Source organism: Meles meles, chromosome 2 (genome assembly GCF_922984935.1).
Source record: "Meles meles chromosome 2, mMelMel3.1 paternal haplotype, whole genome shotgun sequence".
Classification (NCBI taxonomy): domain Eukaryota; kingdom Metazoa; phylum Chordata; class Mammalia; order Carnivora; family Mustelidae; genus Meles; species Meles meles.
Genome location: NC_060067.1, coordinates 60,116,788 through 60,136,807, shown reverse-complemented (window position 1 = coordinate 60,136,807; position 20,020 = coordinate 60,116,788). Strand labels below are relative to the sequence as shown.

General features: G+C 43.2%; 1 protein-coding gene and 1 long non-coding RNA gene across 7 annotated transcripts in view; one reads left to right on the top strand and one right to left on the bottom strand.

Annotated features, from left to right (window-relative positions):
• The window catches only part of BOD1L1 (biorientation of chromosomes in cell division 1 like 1), a 54,660-nt gene extending 51,732 nt beyond the window's left edge, over positions 1-2,928 (bottom strand). For all 6 annotated transcript variants that reach the window (XR_006816450.1, XM_045990922.1, XM_045990940.1 and 3 more), the window contains exon 1: positions 2,568-2,928. Coding sequence is in view for 5 of the 6 variants with exons in the window: in XM_045990922.1 (XP_045846878.1) it covers positions 2,568-2,804 (237 nt within the window). In the remaining variant the exon portion in view is untranslated. The remainder of the gene's footprint in view (positions 1-2,567) is intronic.
• A 110-nt stretch (positions 2,929-3,038) lies between these two features.
• LOC123936739 overlaps positions 3,039-20,020 on the top strand; it is a 28,810-nt gene continuing 11,828 nt past the window's right edge. The window contains exon 1 of the long non-coding RNA XR_006817383.1: positions 3,039-3,114. This is a non-coding gene — a long non-coding RNA (uncharacterized LOC123936739). The remainder of the gene's footprint in view (positions 3,115-20,020) is intronic.

Below are 20,020 nucleotides of genomic sequence, written 5' to 3'. Positions count from 1 at the left end.
CAGGCAGAGAGAGAGAGAGGAGGAAGCAGGCTCCCTGCTGAGCAGAGAGCCCGATGCCATGCGGGGCTTGATCCCAGGACTCTGAGATCATAACCTGAGCCCAAGGCAGAGGCTTTAACCGACTGAGCCACCCAGGTGCCCCTTCTGTATGTTTTTTGAGACTTTCAACTTAAGACCTTTTTTTTTTTTTAATAAGAAAAGGGAGTACAAGATGCTATAAAATAAGAAGAAATACCCTAAATTAAATTAAAATCGACATAATTGTTTGTAAAGCTAAGGAAAAGGAAGAGGGAGACAGTCACGGGGGAGAGAAGCAAGATAACCAGAAAGAGCAGGCAGAGAGGTAGAAAGACAAAGAGAAGAAGAGGGGGGCAGGTATCAGGAATAAAAAGAAAGGACATGAGGGCTGAAGAATTTCCACCATACCCAGGCAAACTCTTCTGCCAGGGAAGGGTATCATTTCGGTTCTACTCTTCCCTAGTTTCAAATATTAAAACAAGAGACCTTATTCTGTGGCCACTGAACTCCTTGAAACTATGTATTAGTTTGAGCCACATGTAATTTTCTAGAGTTGACCATTTCTAAATTCCAAAAACTGTATTTTAATATGTATGTGCATTTTTCTTGGGAGAAGGTCCTAGCTTCATTAGATCATTAAGACAACAGTACTTCCTTCCTTCCCCCCAATAAAGGTCTTCAAACTCCACTTTGAGAGGATCTGGCAGGGACATTATTGACATGAAATAATAACATTTAGAGGGAAAGAAGAAGTTGAGCCTTAGGGTGCCTGGGTGGCTCAGTGCGTTAAAGCCTCTGCCTTCAGCTCAGGTCATGAACTCAGGGTTCTGGGATCAAGGCCCACATTGGGCTCTCTGCTCAGCAGGGAGCCTGCTTCTCCCTCTCTCTCTCTGCCCGCCTCTCTGCCTACTTCTGATCTCTCTCTGTGTGTCAAATAAATAAATAAAATCCTAAAAAAAAAAAAAAAAAATTGAGTCTTAGATAATGTAGCACCCCTTTCAGCATATTTAAATTTCCAATGTGGGTACACAAGGATAACATACAGATCTTTTAAGTTTCTGGGAACAGCAAACTGAGATCTCTACTTGATGGATACAAATAACCAGCTTTATTTGGGTACATCTACCTGAACTTGTCTAATCTCCCATTGGAAAAATAAAGGAGCAATAGGGATTATTTTCAAAATGATGGCTGTGCACATTCCCTACAACAAAGTGAGAAAACTATATACTTCCTACATAGAAAAACATCCACAAGTATACTGAATTCTCTGTGATGTAAAGACCCCAACACTGTAAATAAGTGAATTCTATTCCTGGTCTACAAGGTGGACCAGAGCCCTTATAAGAGAAGATATCCCCAGACTGTCCGAAGGGTTTTCCCACGGGAGACAGCAGAGTTGTGTGCTGTTCTCATCAAATCCTGGTGAACTCTGAGTCACAAGGAAGCATCTGTGGAAGCTGCAAACACCCCTTTCTCAAAGAAATGAGGTTCCTCAGAAAAGCTGAATTTGCTGAGAAAACCCTCACTCCATCAAAACTACAGTCTGATGGACCCAACCAAATACAAGACCAAATCGCCAATTTTCTATTTGTTTCTTTCAAGAGTTTCCAGAATTCCAGACTCCCTTTTCCATCTGTCTCACTGACTGCTCTCTCCTGGTGTTCTCTGCTCAGTTTTTGCAGAACCAGCTCAGTGTACCCATTTCTGCTACCACCCCTTTCACTCTGATATTTGGTATAAAATCCTTCCCCTTCTAGCCCCGAACTCTTTCTATACACAAAGCACTTTGCTGACCATTCCCCCTCTTCCCATTATTCTCCAGAACTCACTCCTCTTCCCTGTCCTTTTCCCCCTTCAATACCTGCTGTCACCTCTCCTCCAACCCTTCACCTTATCCCCAACCCCTTGCCACCTGACCTAACCTACCTTAATCAGGCAGTCATTGGTGGAAACAAGAGTCCCGATCTCCCTAAGCCACGTTTCAGTCTACGTCTGCCTCCTTACCTTTGCATCCCCACAGTGTACAGCAAGGCACACTGCAAGTTAAGTTGATTCTGTATCACTTAAATATTTTCCCAAAGGACAAAGACAAGACTCTTACCGCCCAGAAATCTTTAAAAGAGGACGCAAAAATAACTTGGATACAAAGTGAGCCGCGCGCGCGGGGGGGTGGGGGGGATCCGAGATGAAAGCCCGATTAGCGTTAGTGTTTCAGACGAGTCTCCCTGAGAACAATGACTTAGTGTTGCTCACCACTATATTCCACGCACTTAAGCAGTGCCTGCACGTAGTAGGCTATTAACACTAGTCGGTTAAATGAACGAAAGGCTCGGCGAATGAATGAACGCACCGAGACTTGCACAGTGCCTGGTGCTTGGCAGCCGCTCAAAGAGGAAGCAGCGGCACAGTGAGCCTGGGGAGAGCTCAGGAGGAGCCCCAGCTGAAGAAGTCAAAGCGCAGCCTGCCTATGGACGAATGAGAGTGAGTGCCGGAGAAGACGGCCCTTGGGGTCCTCCCCTTCCCCCGCAGCCCCCGCGCGCCCGAACCTTGGTGTCTACGTCGGCCAGGCAGTCCCTGCGGAACTGGTCGAAGAGCCCTTGGCTCTTGAGGTGGTTCACGATCATGGCCACGAGCTGCGGGTCTCCGGCACCTGCACCGGCCCCCGCGCCGCCCGCCGCACCCGGGCCAGCCCCGGGGCCCGGCGGCGGTGGCGGTGGCTGCGGCTGCGGCGGGGGAGGCGGCGGCGCCGGAGGAGGCGGCTGCGGCTGCGGGTTGGTGGCCATGGAGGCCTGGGCCAGGGAAGGCGCAGGCCCAGGCGGGCGGGCGCTCCTGGGAGGCGGCGGCTGCACCGGTCCCGCCGCCTGAGGGAAGCCAACGGGATGTTGTTACGGGACCAGCGGATCCAGAGCAACCCCGGAAGTGAAAGGGAACCAGGGGAAGAGGGGGGGAAAAGGCGGTGACAATAACAAGGAAGGTGCGACGACGGGGGCCGCGAGGGGTCAGTTCCGGCTGCCCGCGGGCGCCCTCGCGAGGCCGGGCTGCGGCGGAAGTAGCGGCGACAAAGCTGAGCCAGCCGCGAGGTCTGGGCCAAAGGTCAGTATCGGAATCGGGGGCTGTCCGGCGCGTGAGCAAAGCGACTCCCCGGGCCGGGGGCCGAGGGGGCGCCGGTGCGGACCTGGCCGGGTGCCGGTGGCATTTAGGCCCGACGCTCTTGCTCCTGTTTCATGGAGCAGTCGCGTTCCGCAGGCATAATGCGAACCGCAGGTGGAACTGCTTATCTAAACTCTTCTACCCGTCTGCGCTCTCAGCCTGTGACCCGCTCCCGTTCTCTTCCAAGCAGGGAGCTCCAGGGGCCTCCTGTCTCTCTTACCCTCTCCGTCCTGTTTTCCCGTGGGCATCCCCCTCTTACTCTTCGAGGGTGCCCATGGTCCATCCCTCCAGCATCTGCCCGCCGGTGAAGACAAATCCACAAGCTTTTAGTGTGGAGGGTTTGCTATCGATTAATAGTAGTAACAGGTAACGCTTATAAAGCTCGAACTATGTGCCCGGCATGGCGCTAAGCGCTTCCTATATGCATTAATTCGTTCAGTCTTTAGAACAACACAGAGCTACGTCTTAGTAAGTACTGTCCTCAGTTTGCAAAATCAGAAAACTGCGACATTAAGTAAAATGCCCAAGGTTATACAGACAGCAGGCAAATCGGGTGATTCTGGACCGAGGTGTTTTTTTGTTTTTTTTTTTTTGTTTTTTAATTACTGTTGTACGTAGTCAAAGTAGAATAAGTATTTTTCCTAATTATTTAATGGAATGTAAAGTTTATTGGAAAATACTTTTCTTGGTGAAGTGGATATTTTGCTTTTACAAATTCATATGTGTGGTTGAATATGTCTCGTGTCTGGAAAGCTAAGCATCACTTCTGTTTTTTCTTTTTTTAAGCTTTTATTCTTATTTCTAATTTTTACATCTGTATGCCCTGAAAAACCCTATTCGTATAAACAAGTACTATATCCGGGAATGGACTTTTATTGTAGCAATGCCATTCGATTCTTGGTATCAAAAAATTAGATTCGATGACTTAGGAGTTCATTGTTCAGTTCAGCCTTCCTTCAAAGCAAAAGAATTGAAAACCACCTGACTTGCCAAAGGATTTGTTTATCTAGTCCTTGTTCACTTTTTCAGTTTTTGGGAAATAAACCAAATAGACTTTAAATGACTATTTAATCAACGATCAAATGACTATAAATGAGACTTTTTTTCAATGAGATGTACCTTGTTTAACCTGATATATTCCAAAGTTTGGGGAAATCTAGACATTGTTCATTTTCATAAATGGTTTCAGATAAAATGCTTTTTTAAATTTTGTTTTGTTATCCTATACTTCAGTTTTGTTTTGATCAAAACTTTGCAGCTAATGATACAGCTCATTCAGGTTGAAACTTTGTCAAGCATGGAAAGTGTGTCATATACCCTAATTAACAGAGCCTGTTTTCAACATAAAAGTAGCCAAATCGGATTCACTTTCTGTGAGAAACAGTTTGGCTTCATTGTTTCAATTCAAATAAAGTGTCATGCTTTTTGAGGATCACAATGAAGACTGCAGAGAGAAAAAGTCATGGAATGAATCCTAAAAGATTACTAGAAGCAATGAAAATTAAAATTGTGTAAGATATAATTGTTTTATCCATTTTTAAAATGAGAGAAAATAAAATGCAAACATGATGTTTCCCTTAATTGTCAACAATGCAATACAATATGGTGTTAAATATGTGTTATTTACTAAGTGTATAGTATGATAAAAGGCATGGCATTTGTTTGGTATATATAGGTGCATGTATCAAATTTATTCAGCTTTTGGGGAATAACTAAGAATCATCCATAAACATTCAGCAAAACTCCATAAATTTAATTAGGCATAATGATCTAGGATTTAAAAATATAATGAAACAGTAAGGCATTTGCTGGCAAAAATAAATTGGTTCAGTGGGTAGTGGCTTCTCCCTCTCCCTCTGCCCCTCCACACTACTTGTGTGTGCTTTCTCTCTCTCTCTCAAATAAATAAATAAAATCTTAATTTTTTTTGTTGTTTTGTGAGTAACATAGAAAATCCTCAATATTTTCTAAAATGTAATAAGGTGAGAACTGATTATAATCTAAATAGATGATTCACAATCAATTTTATAAAATGTGTGTTAACTGTTTTACTTAATAATACACATTGAATCTTAAATAACTGTTTGTTATTTCTTTATAATTATATTTATATTTATAATTATTATTACATATATTATAATTATTAATTATTGTTATCCATGGGTTCAAGTTACACTGGTTACACACATACTAGATACAATGTAACTTGAACAATTTTGCAGCCTTGTCTATTAGTTACATTGAAAAGAGCGAGGGTCACTAATCCTCATTGCTTTGGCTGTTCAAAGGTGCTTTACTCATGAAGACAGGTCCTAGAGATGAGTATTGTGAATACCTGGAGGGGAAATGGCATATATTTAAATCTTTTTTTTTTTAATCTGTTTTAAGCAGTCATCATTTCTTACCATGACCTCTTTGCTTTGATATCTCTTGTGACAATATAATTGCCTATATAATTTTTGACAATAGTGAGAGTGTGAGGTCTTCAAAAAAAATTGCCATTGTTCCCTACCCTATTGTGTCTGAATTTGGAACATTCTGATAAGGATCAAATGCTTTTCTCAAAGAACATGATTGAGATTTTGTTTCCTAAATCTGATGCTAAGATGATGGTTAACGACTTTTGTGAGTACTTTGAGAATGAGGGGAATGATATAATATTTTGCTAAATATATATTATTTATTATGGCAGCAACTTACTGGTAGCCATTTGTATCCTTGGACACCATACTCCTGCCAGGTGTTTGGGCTATTGGGTCCGTAATCAAAGGAGCAAGACTGATATAAAGCAAAGGTGAAGCAAAGCTTTATTTCACACCAAGCATCCAGAATCAAACAGACCGTCAAACCAACTGGTCGGGGCCATCTCTTACAAAGAGGCAACCTCTCTCTGCCTTACAGACTAGCTTTTAAGGGCAAAGGCCATGTGGTTGGGACTGGCCACGCACAGGTGGCCAATGAGATTGTAATACACAGAGAAAGCTACACAGTCATGCTAGGTCATACATAAGTGACCAATCGAATTACAATTTACCCTGTAGTAGATATTTGAACTAGCCTATCACCTTGGTCAGAATTGGTGCCCAAAAAGCACCCAAAGGGTGGGGCCCATACTCCTTGGTAGCTAGGGAGACAGTATGTGCCCCCACTGATTGGATACCTCCACCTGGCCTGACCCACCCTTGTATTTGGGCTTTGTTACCTGGGACTGGTTTCTAGGACTTGTTTTTAAGTAAGTCACCTGGGGGGGGGGAGGGGGACAGGGACAGTTTAAGTTCTACTGTATAAACAACGAAATCACTGTTTAACCGGGTGGAATCGCTCTGGCTAAATAGGCCCTTAGGGGGCCCTGTGATTTCCCCCTCTTCTACAGACAAGCCTGCCTAACCACTCACCTCTACCCCATCCTCTAAACTCTGTCTCTGAGGGTTAATCCAGTGAAGATCAGTGGTTTATGACTATCTCCTAACCCCCAATGAAGCCCATTGGCCTACTGGGCAGGATTGGTTCCTTTCCCTCCCCTCCCCAGGGCTTCCCCACTCCAAATCAGGCCCTAGGCCTTGCCTTTCATAATCAAAAGACTGACCAATATCATTTCCTAAATGACCCTCCATCAACACTGATCCCAGTTGAAACCTCAAAAGTTCATGTTTTCAATGACAATAGAACATGTTTTTAGGTGGGGTTCAAGCTTCCATTAAGTTCTTGTGACAGTTTTTTTAAGGTTGTATGGAAGAGGACAAGTATTATTTGCCTTTCCATAGCAAACTCCAAGCTCACAGCTATCCCTCTATTTCTGCTGCAGTGTAAAATCACCAGTACAGGTGGAGATAATAGTTGGGCAGAGCGTTATCAGATGTGAATGTGATATCAACCTTTTGTCTGTACTGTCATTTGCAAATATCTTCTCCCATTCCGTGGGTTGCCTTTTTGTTTTGTTGACTGTTTCCTTTGCTGTGCAGAAGCTTTTGATCTTGATGAAGTCCCAAAAGTTCATTTTCGCTTTTGTTTCCTTGGCCTTTGGAGACATATCTTGAAAGAAGTTGCTGTGGCTGATATCAAAGAGGTTACTGCCTATGTTCTCCTCTAGGATTCTGATGGATTCCTGTCTCACATTGAGGTCTTTTTATCCATTTTGAGTTTATCTTTGTGTATGGTGTAAGAGAATGGTCGAGTTTCATTCTTCTACATATAGCTGTCCAGTTTTCCCAGCACCATTTATTGAAGAGACTGTCTTTTTTCCATTGAATATTTTTTCCTGTTTTGTCGAAGATTATTTGACCATAGAGTTGAGGGTCCATATCTGGGCTCTCCACTCTGTTCCACTGGTCTATGTGTCTGTTTTTATGCCAGTACCATGCTGTCTTGGTGATCACAGATTTTTCCAGGATCTATAAAGAACTCCTCAAACTCAACAAAACAGATAATCATATCAAAAAATGGGAAGAAGATATGAACAGACACTTCTCCAATGAAGACATACAAATGGCTATCAGACACATGAAAAAATGCTCATCATCACTAGCCATCAGGGAGATTCACATTAAAACCACATTGAGATACCACCTTACACCAGTTAGAATGGCCAAAATTAGCAAGACAGGAAACAACATGTGTTGGAGAAGATGTGGAGAAAGGGGAACCCTCTTACACTGTTGGTGGGAATGCAAGTTGGTGCAGCCACTTTAGAGAACAGTGTGGAGATTCCTCAAGAAATTAAAAATAGAGCCTCCCTATGACCCTGTAATTGCACTACTGGGTATTTACCCCAAAGATACAGATGTAGTGAAAAGAAGGGCCATCTGTACCCCAATGTTTATAGCAGCAATGGCCACAGTCACCAAACTGTGGAAAGAACCAAGATGCCCTTCAACGGATGAATGGATAAAGAAGATGTCATCCATATATACTATGGAGTACTATGTCTCTATCAGAAAGGATGAATACCCAACTTTCGTATCAACATGGATGGACTGGAAGAGATTATGCTGAGTGAAAAATAAGTTAAGCAGAGAGAGTCAGTTATCATATGGTTTCACTTATTTGTGGAGCATAACAAATAAAATGGAGGACATGGGGAGATGGAGAGGATAAGGGAGTTGAGGGAAATTGGAAGGGGAGGTGAACCATGAGAGACTGTGGACTCTGAAAAACAACCTGAGGGTCTTGAAGGGGCGGGGGTGGGGGTGGGGTGGGAGGTTGGGGGAACAAGGTGGTGGGTGTTAGGGAGAGCACTATTGCATGGAGCACTGGGTGTGGTGCAAAAGCAATGAATACTATTACGCTGAAAAGAAATAAAAAAAAAATGTGAATGTGAAAGGGGGATTGCTTTTTGTCTTGAAGGAGCTTGAAAGAATTGCCTTCATGCTCCGGGGTCAGAACATGGAGGTGGGGCAGTGCAGGGGGATGATAAGCTAGAAAGTGGGATGGGTGGTTCCTGGGCAACATTTCGCAGACACTGGAAACCTCATTCCTTGCCATTCTAGGAGTGCTCAAGAGTAGGGGTGCTTTGGAAATGGGGGCTGTGTGAGCATATGTTACCTGGAAGAGCTGCAGAATTCAAGAAGGCAGTTGAGACCTAGCTGGTAGGAGAATGGATGATGGAACTGGGACAGCAAGATAGTGGGAATGGCTGCAGAGAACCAGGACTAGGCTACATAAGCCCCTGGGATATTGGGGCAGGAAATCCAGAGAAGGAGAGAAGTCAGGAGGAGTGGGATGCAGGGAATGGACACTTTCTGGTGACGTGGGACATATCTGTCACCTTAGTTATTCATACTTTATGTGATAGGAGAGTCCTGTGTGGGTAATCTGGAACATTAGCAGTGGCTCTCAAACTTTAGCATGCCTCATAAATCTGGAGGGCTGGTCAACACACAGTGCCAGCCCCATGCCCAGAGTCTAATCTGGTAGGTGTGGGTCAGGACCCAAGATTCACTTTTCAGCAAATGCTGAGGGATCACCATCTGAGAAACATCAGACTAGACAAGCCACAGACCTAATCCTGTTTACCTGTCTTTATAAAGATTAATTTGGAACATAGCCACACCTGTTGGGTTTGCTTGGTTTCAATTGTCTGGCTTCCTTGGCTGCAAGGCTACAGTTGAGATGGAGACTGGTTGGCAAAGGTGAGACGAGTTACCATATGGCCATCTATAGGAAAAGTTTGCTAATCCCTGGGCTGGAAGGACATAGCAAAAGGTGTGGTTGTGAGACCTTCCAGTTGGGAAGTCTGTATTGAAGAAGTGCCATTCACTAGATGACAAGTTACTTCTCTGAACAGAGGAAATAATGTTTAATTCACAGGGTAGCCAAGTCATATAAATGTTGGTGGTTTGTAATATGCATCCCAGATGAAGTAAATCACTAAGAATGGTTGGAGTTGTGGGACGCCTCTGTGGCTCAGTTGGTTAAGCATCTCTCTTTTGTAAAGATATTTATTCATGAGAGAGAACACACACAAGCTCGGGGAACTGCAGGCTCCCCTCTGAGCAGGGAACCTGACCTGGGGCTCAATTCCAGGAATCTGGAGTCATGACTTAAGCCGAAGGTAGGCACTCAACCAACTGAGCCACCCAAGAGCCCCTAGGCCTCTGACTCTTGATTTCAGCTCAGGTCATGATCTCAGGGTTGTGAGATCAAGCCTGGCATCTGAGATTTTCTCCTCTGCCTCCCTGCTACCACCCCCCCCCCCAATAGAACGGGTGGAATTTGGACAGAGAGAAAGGGGGAAGCTCTGCATGTTGAGCAGAGGTCAGGGTATAAAGGAAAAGGGTCAGAGTGTGCCATAAATGAGAATATAATCAAGGTAGAAAACCAGGTCTTTAGTATGGTACTGGGTATATACTATGTGCATAATAGATGTTAATTTATTATGGGATGTTTATTTCATTTCTGTTAGAAATATTCTGTGATGTAGCCCATCAGTTAACATTAAACTGTCCATTAAGATACATGCAGATTTGCTACTTTGTGAAAAAATTGCTCTTAGTCTTGGGGGAAGGAGATGGTGGGTATACCAAGATAGAATTTTAAAATATGAATTTTCTTATCTATGTTTGGGAAACTCTGATGGCCATTTATCTTTCCCTTAAATGAGTCTTTTTGTCATATTTTTGTTCCATGCTTTCTGGTGAGAACACTTTTTTTTTTTTTTCATAAGAAGAGACTCCTTTAACACAGATGACATCACTTTTTTCATATTTCTCAGCTTTTAAGATTTAAACTGGTAATGATAGTGATCAGATTAACAAAAGTAAGATTTATTATGAAGTTAAGGAGCCAGTATCTATTAATGTTACTGAGTTGCTGGCTATTTTGACAATTGAGGTGACATTATAGCAGATGGCTTAAATAAAAGATACTCTATGTGCTTAGAAAGATGGAAAGGAGCTTTTCAGTAATAAGAATTAGGCTTCATGATGGTTGTCTTTATTTTATTTATTTTTGTGTGTGTGAGAGAGAGAGAGAGAGGATGCAGGGTGGAGGGGCAGAGGGAGAAGCAGATTCCCTGCTGAGCAGGGAGCCTAATGTGGGACTCGCTCTCAGGACCCCTGGGATCATGACATGAGCCCAAGGCAGATTAACCAACTGAGCTACCCAGGCACCCGATTGTTTTTATCTTAAAAATAGCTTTAGTGTATATATATGTTTCTTGAATATTCTAGATGATAGGTGGTGCCCTGAAAACTAAAAGTCACACCTCCTGGAAGGAAATTAGGGCAAGTAGAAATGAAAGCAAGATCTGTAGAAATTATGTGATATTATCTGAATACCTTAAATCCAACTCAGGTCTAGGTGGAATCTAGGTAGAAATTCTAGGTAGAAATTCTGAGGAGGAGAAAATAGTGATTATAAGCAAGAAATTGCATACTTAAGTAATAAGAGTATTTGACCTCAGAGTAAGGAATATTTTCAGAGGGGAGATGGCTGACAGGCATCTGTGAAAGGAAGGAATCCAAAGTGTCTAGAATTGGCATTGTCTATGGAGAGGATATGTTTGGTATGTAGGGTCAGAAGAATTATCCCTTCTTCCCCGCTGGGTTATTTGGCTGGTCACACAACTAAATGGATATGAGACAGATTTAACAGGAGAAAAACAGATGTCATTCTGTACATACAGGAACCCTATGAACATATGAGACCTGAAGGGCAGCCAGGTAACAGAAGCTTGTATAATGTCCTAGTTGAAGAAAGCGGTAGAGGTCTGGGTATATGAAGGGAAGGAAGGCTATTCGTGGAAAGGTGAGAGATGTTTGGAAAACAAAGCTTGCCCTGCTCTGCAGGTATGTTTCTTAGGAAAGAAGGGATCTCTAACCCCTTTCTTCAGCTGCCACTAAGGTGTTCATCTGTTCAAAGGAAGGTGAGGGTATGTTGGGGTGAGGTCCTCCTTCATCAGTGAGGTCTTCCTTCATCAGTGATTAGCATGGTGCCTGGCAGTGCCCATCCAGCCCATCTGGCCTCCCCTTGGAGCTCACCTGCATCCACTCTGCTGGATGATGAGGTGAGAGTCACAGAAGATAAGATCAATGCCCGCTGTAAAGCAGTGGGTGTAAATGTTGAAGCTTTCTGGCCAGGCTTGTTTGCAGTGACCTTGGCCGATGTCAGCACAGCTGCAGTGTAGGCACTAGTAGACCTGCCCCATCAGCTGGCACTAGTAGGAGCTCCTGCCCCTTTCAACCCTGCTGTCCCATCTGAGGAGAAGAAATGGAAGTAAGGAAAGAAGAATCTGAGGAGTCTGATGATGACGGGGACTTCGGTCTTTTTGACTAAACCTCTTTTGTAACATGTCCAATAAAAAGCTGAATTCTTTCAAAAAAAAAGTGTCTTCTGGTAATAGTTTTCCTTTGTGTTTCAGACTCCCTTTCCTGTGTAAGCTTAGGCAGCTGAGGAGGAGGTAAAGAGCTTTTCCTGAATCTGCTGGGTCTTGACTACCTTTAGTTCAAAATAATCCTCATGCCAAAGTGGCATATTTTGGAAACACTTGTTCTGAACCCCTTCAGCTATTAGGTGGAAGCTATTAAGTTAAATTAGATGATCTTAGTTGTTCCTCTTGTGACTCTGTGATCATTAGGTAACATTTGGGACATATTTGGCTTTGCATTTGGATTTTACTAGAAGGGGAGGGGGGTGGTGCCTGGGTGGCTCAGTTGGTTGAGCGTCTGCCTTGGAATCAAATCATGGAATCAAGTCATGATTCCAGAGTCCTGGGATTGAGTCCCACATTGGGCTCTCTGCTCAGCAGGGAGCCTGCTTCCCCCTTTCCCTCTGCCTGCTGCTCCCCCTTCTTGTGCTGTCTCTCTGTCAAATAAAGAAATAAAATCTTAAAAAAAAAAAAAAGGAGTTTATTATAGGAAGAAAAGATGCTGTTCAACACCTGGAGAGATTCAAAGTAATCTCTCCACTGGGTGGAAATACCTCTCCCCATGAATGATTTTAATTTTTTAGCCTAATTCTAGTCCCTGGAGTTATTTTAATGTACAAAGCTCAAAGAGCTTGGTTAATTGTGAAACTACCTGGATTCAGATCCATTCTTCATGTCCTGATATTCACCTTCTGGCCTTGCAAGACTGAAGGGTGGGCCCACACTATAGTGAACCAATTGAGCCATTGCCATGGGGAGCAGTGTGGGTGGCCAGCTAGGCTATCTCAGGTCACATCCAATTTTATTGGCCAGTTTTATTGGCTTTAAATTCAAGTGGCACTGACTCATGTTCTTTGTAGACAATGAGGAAAATAAAGATGTTTATAGACAACAGTTAACAATCTAGGGTTAAGCCCTTGATCTGAGCTGTGCAAATTAGAACTTGTGATGTTTGAAGGTAACTGGTGTCCCTCTCTGGTGGCCACGCTGTAAACACATATCTGGAGTAGTCAACTACTAGGTCCTGTTCCACATAGACTGAGTCAGTCTGTGAGAGAGAAAAAAAGAAAAAATCTGTGAACCCACCGAGTGAAGCACAGATGAGAGATTGGCAGTGAAGGCTCTGCCTGCATTCCCCATATCCCTGCAACCCAGTTACTTGTCCTAGTCATCATTTGATTATGTGAAACAAATTGCAAAAATCATCCTAACTGATGATTTAATATGGAATGTGCTTTGTTATGGTCATGGGAGAGATGGGAAGGGATGCTGAAAAGTGGTGTCAGGTGTGCAGGAGCCTAATGAACACCAACGTTCATCAGTGTTTACCCCTTTGTAAACCACCTTGACCTCAATACTTCCTCCTAATCGATGCGGGTGTGCATCACAGTGTCAATGCAGATGTGATATTCTTCAAGGCAGATGAATTGTTCTTTCCATATTAGTGCCTCAGTTATTCAGAGAGGCCATGGGTTGGGTGGGGACAACTCTTAAAATGCAGGAACTTTCTCACTACAAAGATTTGACTTGAGAAGGATTTCTTTCTTTCTTTCTTTTTCTTTTTTTAAAGATTTTATTAATTTATTTGTTAGAGAGAGCAGGAGAGGATGCACACAAGCGGGGGGAGTGGCAGGCAGAGGAAGAAGCAGACTGGATCCCAGGGCCCTGGGATCATGATCTTTCTAATTTATTTATTAGAGAGAGAGTGAGAGAGCATGCATACAGGGTTGCAGGCAGAGGGGGAAGCAGAACTGGATCCCAGGACCCTGGGATCATGACTTGAGCCAAAGGCAGATGCTTAACTGTCTGAGCCACCCAGGTGTCCCTAGAGAATGATTTCCATGGAGTTGAACCATACGCCTCAAGAGATATCAAAGTTAGAGAAAGTTAGAGAAAGACAAGACAAATGCTCACTTCTTCAAAGAAAACAATAAAATTGTCATCAGTCATTATTTTTGGCAATGAATACTAAACCACTGGTTGCGCTTCTCTGGATTTAAGTTAGGAACTTATTCAAATGTTTTGCATACTCTGTGAAAAAGAGTGAGATCATAATTAACAGGTGAGATTCAGGTAACCATTTAAAAAAATGATAATAAAAGCCTGAGTAGCTGGGGCACCTTGGTGGCTCAGTTGGTTGAGTGTCTCTGACTTGATTGCAGCTCAGGTCTTGATCTCAGGGTCATGGGATCCAGCCCTATATTGGGCTCTGTGCTGAGCATGCAGTCTGCTTAAGATTGTCTCCCTCTCCCTCTGTGCCTCCCCAACCACATTTCTCAAAGAAAAAGAAAAAAAAATAAAAAGCCTGACTAGCTGTCAAGATTCATTTAGCTTGAATGTAAACTTGAATTTCCACTATTTTAGGTGATCTGAAATACATACTTTGATGTGGTAAATATGTTGAACAAGTTACAGTCGTGGTTAAACAGTGAGTTTTGCAATAAAGAAAACATCTGTGTTGTTCCCCAAATCTAGACATTTCAACAAGGAAGGAAGAGAGAAGAAGGTGCATTTTTATTTATATATTCACATTTTCTGTTAATAGGCAACTGAAGAGATGTTCTCCACTATCTTGTTGGTCTCATGTACATTTGCCTAATACAGGAAGCCCCGTGGGCATGGGCCCATTCTCAAGGAGCCAGAGTGCTCACTGTAAAGACAAAACATGCTTGGCAGGTAGAAACAATACCTACTTTTTAAGCTTCAATTTAAATTATAATATATATTTGAAGTAAAGTAAATGCAGTGCAGATCATGTAAAAAATGAGGACAACATGGGAAAAAAATGAACGTGTACATATGTGGAAGGGTGCTGGGGTAAGCTGAGTTCAGAGGTGAAGCAAGCACTCTGTAGGAAGACAGCCTTGAACCTGGTTTTAAAAGAAATGATAGACAGTGGGTAGGCAGGGGGTGTGGAAGGCATGAGTAAGTAAGTTAGTAAGCTTTATTTTCAAGGTTAGACATAGGAAAAATATAGTCATACAAATATGGGCATGTTCACTCCTGAAGTGAGCATGTTTCTTAATTTTGATTAACATAAAACAGTACATAGCTCTTTGACTAATGAATGCAGAAGAACAGATTAAAGTCTAAAGCACGGGCAGATTTATATCAATTTCCTAGACTAAATGTGTAATATCTAAAATAGATTATATGAGTGAAGAAGCTTGTTTTTACAGGCATGACTATGAAGGGGTAGAGCCTGAGGGCTTTGGAGCAACAACTGGGTTTGAATTTTTAGCTTTGCTGGTTTCTAGCAGTATGACTGGGCAAATTGTTCCACATCTCTCTGTGCTGTTTTCTTATTTGTTTAATGCAAAGAATAATAGAGCAACCACATGGTTTAGGAGAAGATACGATTGATATCATTCATTCATTCCACAAGTATGTTTTGGGCTCCTACTACATGTCAGGAAATGCTCTTTTTTTTTTTTTTTTAAAGATCTTATTTATTTATTAGAGAGAGAGAAAGAAAGTACAAAGGGAGAGTGAGTGGGCGAAGTAGACTCCCCACTGAGCAGAGAGCCCAATGTGGAACTCCATCCCAGGACCCTGTGATCATGACCTGAGCCAAAGGCAGAAGCTTAACTGACTGAGCCACCCAGATGCTCTCTCAGGAAATGTTCTAGATGTCAGAGGGAAAGCAGGTAAGCCAGACAGACAAACCTTTGTCAGAACAGTGCTTCTGTCCCAGTGGAATTAGTTGGTCATCAAATAAATGCAAAAATAACATTTCAGACAGAGATAAGTGTCCTACAGAAGATTAAGTAGAGCCATATGATCGAGGGTGAGGGACTAGCAGCCTTCAGGTTAGGGATGGTCTTTCTCGAACTGAATCTGAAGGTCCTAGGGAAGCCAGCTATGAGAAAATGAAGAGAAGCAGCCCTGGCAGGGAGAGCAGCTAGTGTGAAGGTCCTGGGGTAGGATTCAGCTTTATCATGTTTGAGGAGCAGAAATAAGGTCGTTGCAGCTGGAGGATATTGGGCAAGGGGTAAAGGGGTAGCAGATGGAATCAGACCATGTAGGGCTTTGATATCAAGGATAGGAGATGTGTTTTGTCTTAAGTGCAAGGAAAAGCCCCTGGAGAATTTTAAACTAGTGAATGACATTATTTTGTAATGGATGTCAAGTTCTCACCACTGGTCCTGGCACAGGACACACATTTAGTAGAAGTTAACTGCTGTTAGCACTTCATTTAATCCTCATAGCAGCCCAGTGTGATGGTTACCACGAAAGAAAATCACTCCAAATCTGATCTGGGGCAGAACTTTGTGGGCTGATGTGATTTTTAGCCCCTTTGGGAAGGCTCCAGCCTTCCTGATAAAGTGCTGGTGTTTTTTTTCTGATGGAGTTTAATGTGATTTAGAGTCCTTCTGGGAAGTTAGATTGACTCCATTCTGCTAACTCTTGTTCTTTAGATACATGCAATAACTTTTAACCAGATATTCAAAGGTACAATGCTTTTTTAAGCCTGATGCTATTCTAATAATCTGTAAACCACACATTCATCTTTAAACCTCCAGTCAAGTAGTGTTTATTAAATCTTTCTTCCTCAAAGAAAACCTCTTGAACTAGTGTTCTTGAACTAGTTTCTCTTGCCGACAATTTGAAATAAAATGTGGATAAATGTTCACACTCGATTTACCTGAGAAGTGGGTTTGAAGGTATCATCAATACCACCATTCCACAGACAAGGAATCTGAGGCTTGTAAATGTCACGTGAGTTGATCAGTGCCACAGGCTGTCACCCCAAAGCCTGTGCAGGTAGGTACTCCACTGTTTCCTCCCAGGAAGACCAAACTTAACCCAGTGTTCTAAGAAGCAGCAAAGTGAATCTGAATCCAAAGGAAAGCATGATCCCCGGTTACCATGGTCTGCTGTCTCCCTCCCTTCCTCCCTCCCCTTCCTTCCTTTCTTCCTTTCTTTACTCCTTCCTTCCTTCCTTCCTTTTTATTTATTTATTTTTTATTTATTTTAGAGAGAGAGAGAGAGAAAGAGTGAGCGAGGATGAGCAGGGGGAGGGGCAGAGGAAGAGGGAGAAAGAATCTCAAGCAGACTATGCACAGAGTGCGGAGTCCCATGTGGGGCTTGATCTCATGACCCCAGGATCATGACCTGAGCTGAAACCAAGAGTTGCTTGCTCAACTGACTAAGCCACCAGGTACCCCTTACTGTACTCCTTTTTCTTTTATAGAAATCCCAATATTATCTGTTTAGGTTTATATTGATTTTCAAAGATGAATATTCATTGTGACCTTCTCTCCCCCAGTGGGAGAGTCATATAGAGAGAGTATATGCATATATACACATATATATGTAGTTCATCTCCACTCTCACTCTGCTTTTTCATTTTTAGGGGTTCTAATTTGTTCCTTCATCCATTGAACCCAGTCTTGACTTGGATGGATCTTTTCTCCAGTTTGATTCATGAAACCTATTCCTCTGGTCTGGAATGTCACTCCCTTGGATTTTCAGCCTGTGGAACCCAGAGCTTTCATTCATTAGTGTTCTGTGCACAATGCCAGTCGCACAACCCGGTTGTGTGGGTCTGCCAAAATGAAGTAAATTACACATTAGCCCTTGTGAGAAGAAACCTGAATGAGATCACTGAAGGGTGCTAAAACACTCTGGGTTATTTGGAGTGATGGGGGGATGGGGTGGTCCCTACTTCTAACTGCCCAGTATTATTTTCTTTGACCAAATCAATTCCACAGGTATATTGGAGCCAGTTCAGACAACAAGCTTGTGTTAAATTTTCAGGAAATTTGTGAAGGAGTTGATGCCAAGTTGGTAGCTTGAAATCGGCCACAGTGGGAATATTTATACCACAGACATTGAAAAATGCCACAAATGAGGGTTCCCCCAACAAAGCCAGTTTTAAAATACTTACCAGTACATCACTCAAGTGACCCTCAGGTTCACCCTTGTTTTCTGCCCAGTTACAGACCAAGGAGAGGGCATAAAAAGACAGTGAGTGGGACAGTTTCCAGGACAGGTTTTTGGCTGGCATTCATTTTCCTGCCTGCATTTTCCCCCATCACATACTCTGCCAAAAGTTCTGGAGTCAGATGGACCCCACATTCCTAATAGCAAATGAGGGTCATATCATCCCGCACCCCCCCATCCTGAGCCCAAGGTTGAATCCCGACTCATCACTACTTGCTCTGTGACTTGAGCTAGTCAGTTATCTACATCTCTAGGTCTGTCTCCTCATTGCTGTCATGAAGAGAATACCGCCAAACCCATGGTTTGTGTGTGTTTGGTGTTGGTGGGGGTGACTTTTGGAGGGCCCCCTTGAACGGCCTTGCTTAGAGAACATGGTGCATTGTAAGATTTCAATAAATGATAGCTCTGATTGAAATTCTAAGGGAAGCTCTAATTGAAATTCACTGCGTATTCACAGACACTCCGAGGAAAGTGCTAGTGCCCAGAGGTCCCACATCTCTGGCGACGTCTGAGGCTCTGGGACCAGCCTGTCTTGCACTATTTCTCCCACAAGGTGGCAGTCTCTGTCTGAGCTCTTTGTGGTTGGGAGCGCAGGCGTGCCTGTGATTCCCTCGGAGTCCAAGCCACACCAGCTGCGTTCTCTCTCCCTTTCATGCAGCTCCGTCCTCCATACCTTCAGTGCGTTGGCCTGACATTTCCAGCTACAAAGAAGTGGGGAGAAAGAAGCCTTTCTTGAAATATGTTGATCTGGCCTGAGTGGCTTTTCCTTGCTATGCAGGAGTATCGTAAAATCCTTTTACTTCCTGCAAGGATATTTTTAACAGGTAGGAAGCTGAAGTCTTGGAGGGTGTTTCTGTTGTTTTGTCTGTCTTGGTTCCCTTTTTCTCATTCTCCAGCTGTGAAAGCAACATGATAGAATACAATCAATGTGGGGCAGCAATCAGACAGACCTAGATGTGACCTATGACTTTGCTATTGACAGAATGAACTGGGGCTGCTCCTTTGAATTTCTAGCTCCCAGCTTCCTAATCCATAAAATGGCAGCATCTCTCTCTCACTTTCTCTCATCTACTCCTCTATCTTGAATTAGTCCTGTACTTCACAACCTGGCCACACATTAGATTCACCTAGGGAGCTTTTCAAAAATTGTTGATTCCTTGGCTCCACTCCAGAGGACTGATTCAGTTGGACTAGGTTTCAAACACAGCATCAGTTTGTCTGAGAAGCTCCCTGGGTAGTTCTGTGAGTTGTGAGGGTTAAGAATTGCTGAGATCCTCTTATTAAGCCTCTCTAAGCCTCAGTTGGCTCATATGCTCATAACCTGAAAATCCCTGGACCTCAACAGCTCATAGAAATACAACATGATTCCCTTTGCTAACAGTCCATTTGTACCTGCAGTCCTCCTGCTCAGATTAGCGGGAAGTGCTGTCTCTTCCCCTGTTCCACCCCTTGTCTTCAGGGGCCTTTCATGAGATGCCCAAGAATCCCCACTGAGGTTCTGCTGGGGGAGAAGAACAGTAATGCAGGAAACAAAGGCAGAAGAAAAATTACTAAATTTCCCTACACCTATAGCTCATTGACAAGTCCTTGAAACAGGCAGAGTGACCTTCTTCTAGGGACTCAGCTAATATTTTGCTAAGGGCAACAGGTAATCTTAGCCCAATCCCCAGAATCCTGTAACTCTACTTTAACATATAAAAATTGCTTTGGAAATTTCCTTTATCCCTCAAGATGCATGTTGGTCATCATCCTCCAAGCATGACCAAGCATTTGAAGGGTCTCATGACTAGGGTTTTATTAGACAGTAATAAATGACCTTTTCCCAACAACAAGGAGCCCACTCAAGGTCCTGGAAACCTTGCTTCCAAAATTTCTTACAGATTTAGGCTACCGTAACCCCCTTCCAACTTGAAAGCATATAATGGGCCACTCCTCATGACCCCAGTGCAGCTCTTTCTGCCCACCGGTCCTGACTCTGGTTTTTTTTGTTTTTGTTTTTTTAATTTTTATTAACATATATTATTAGCCCCAGGGGTACAG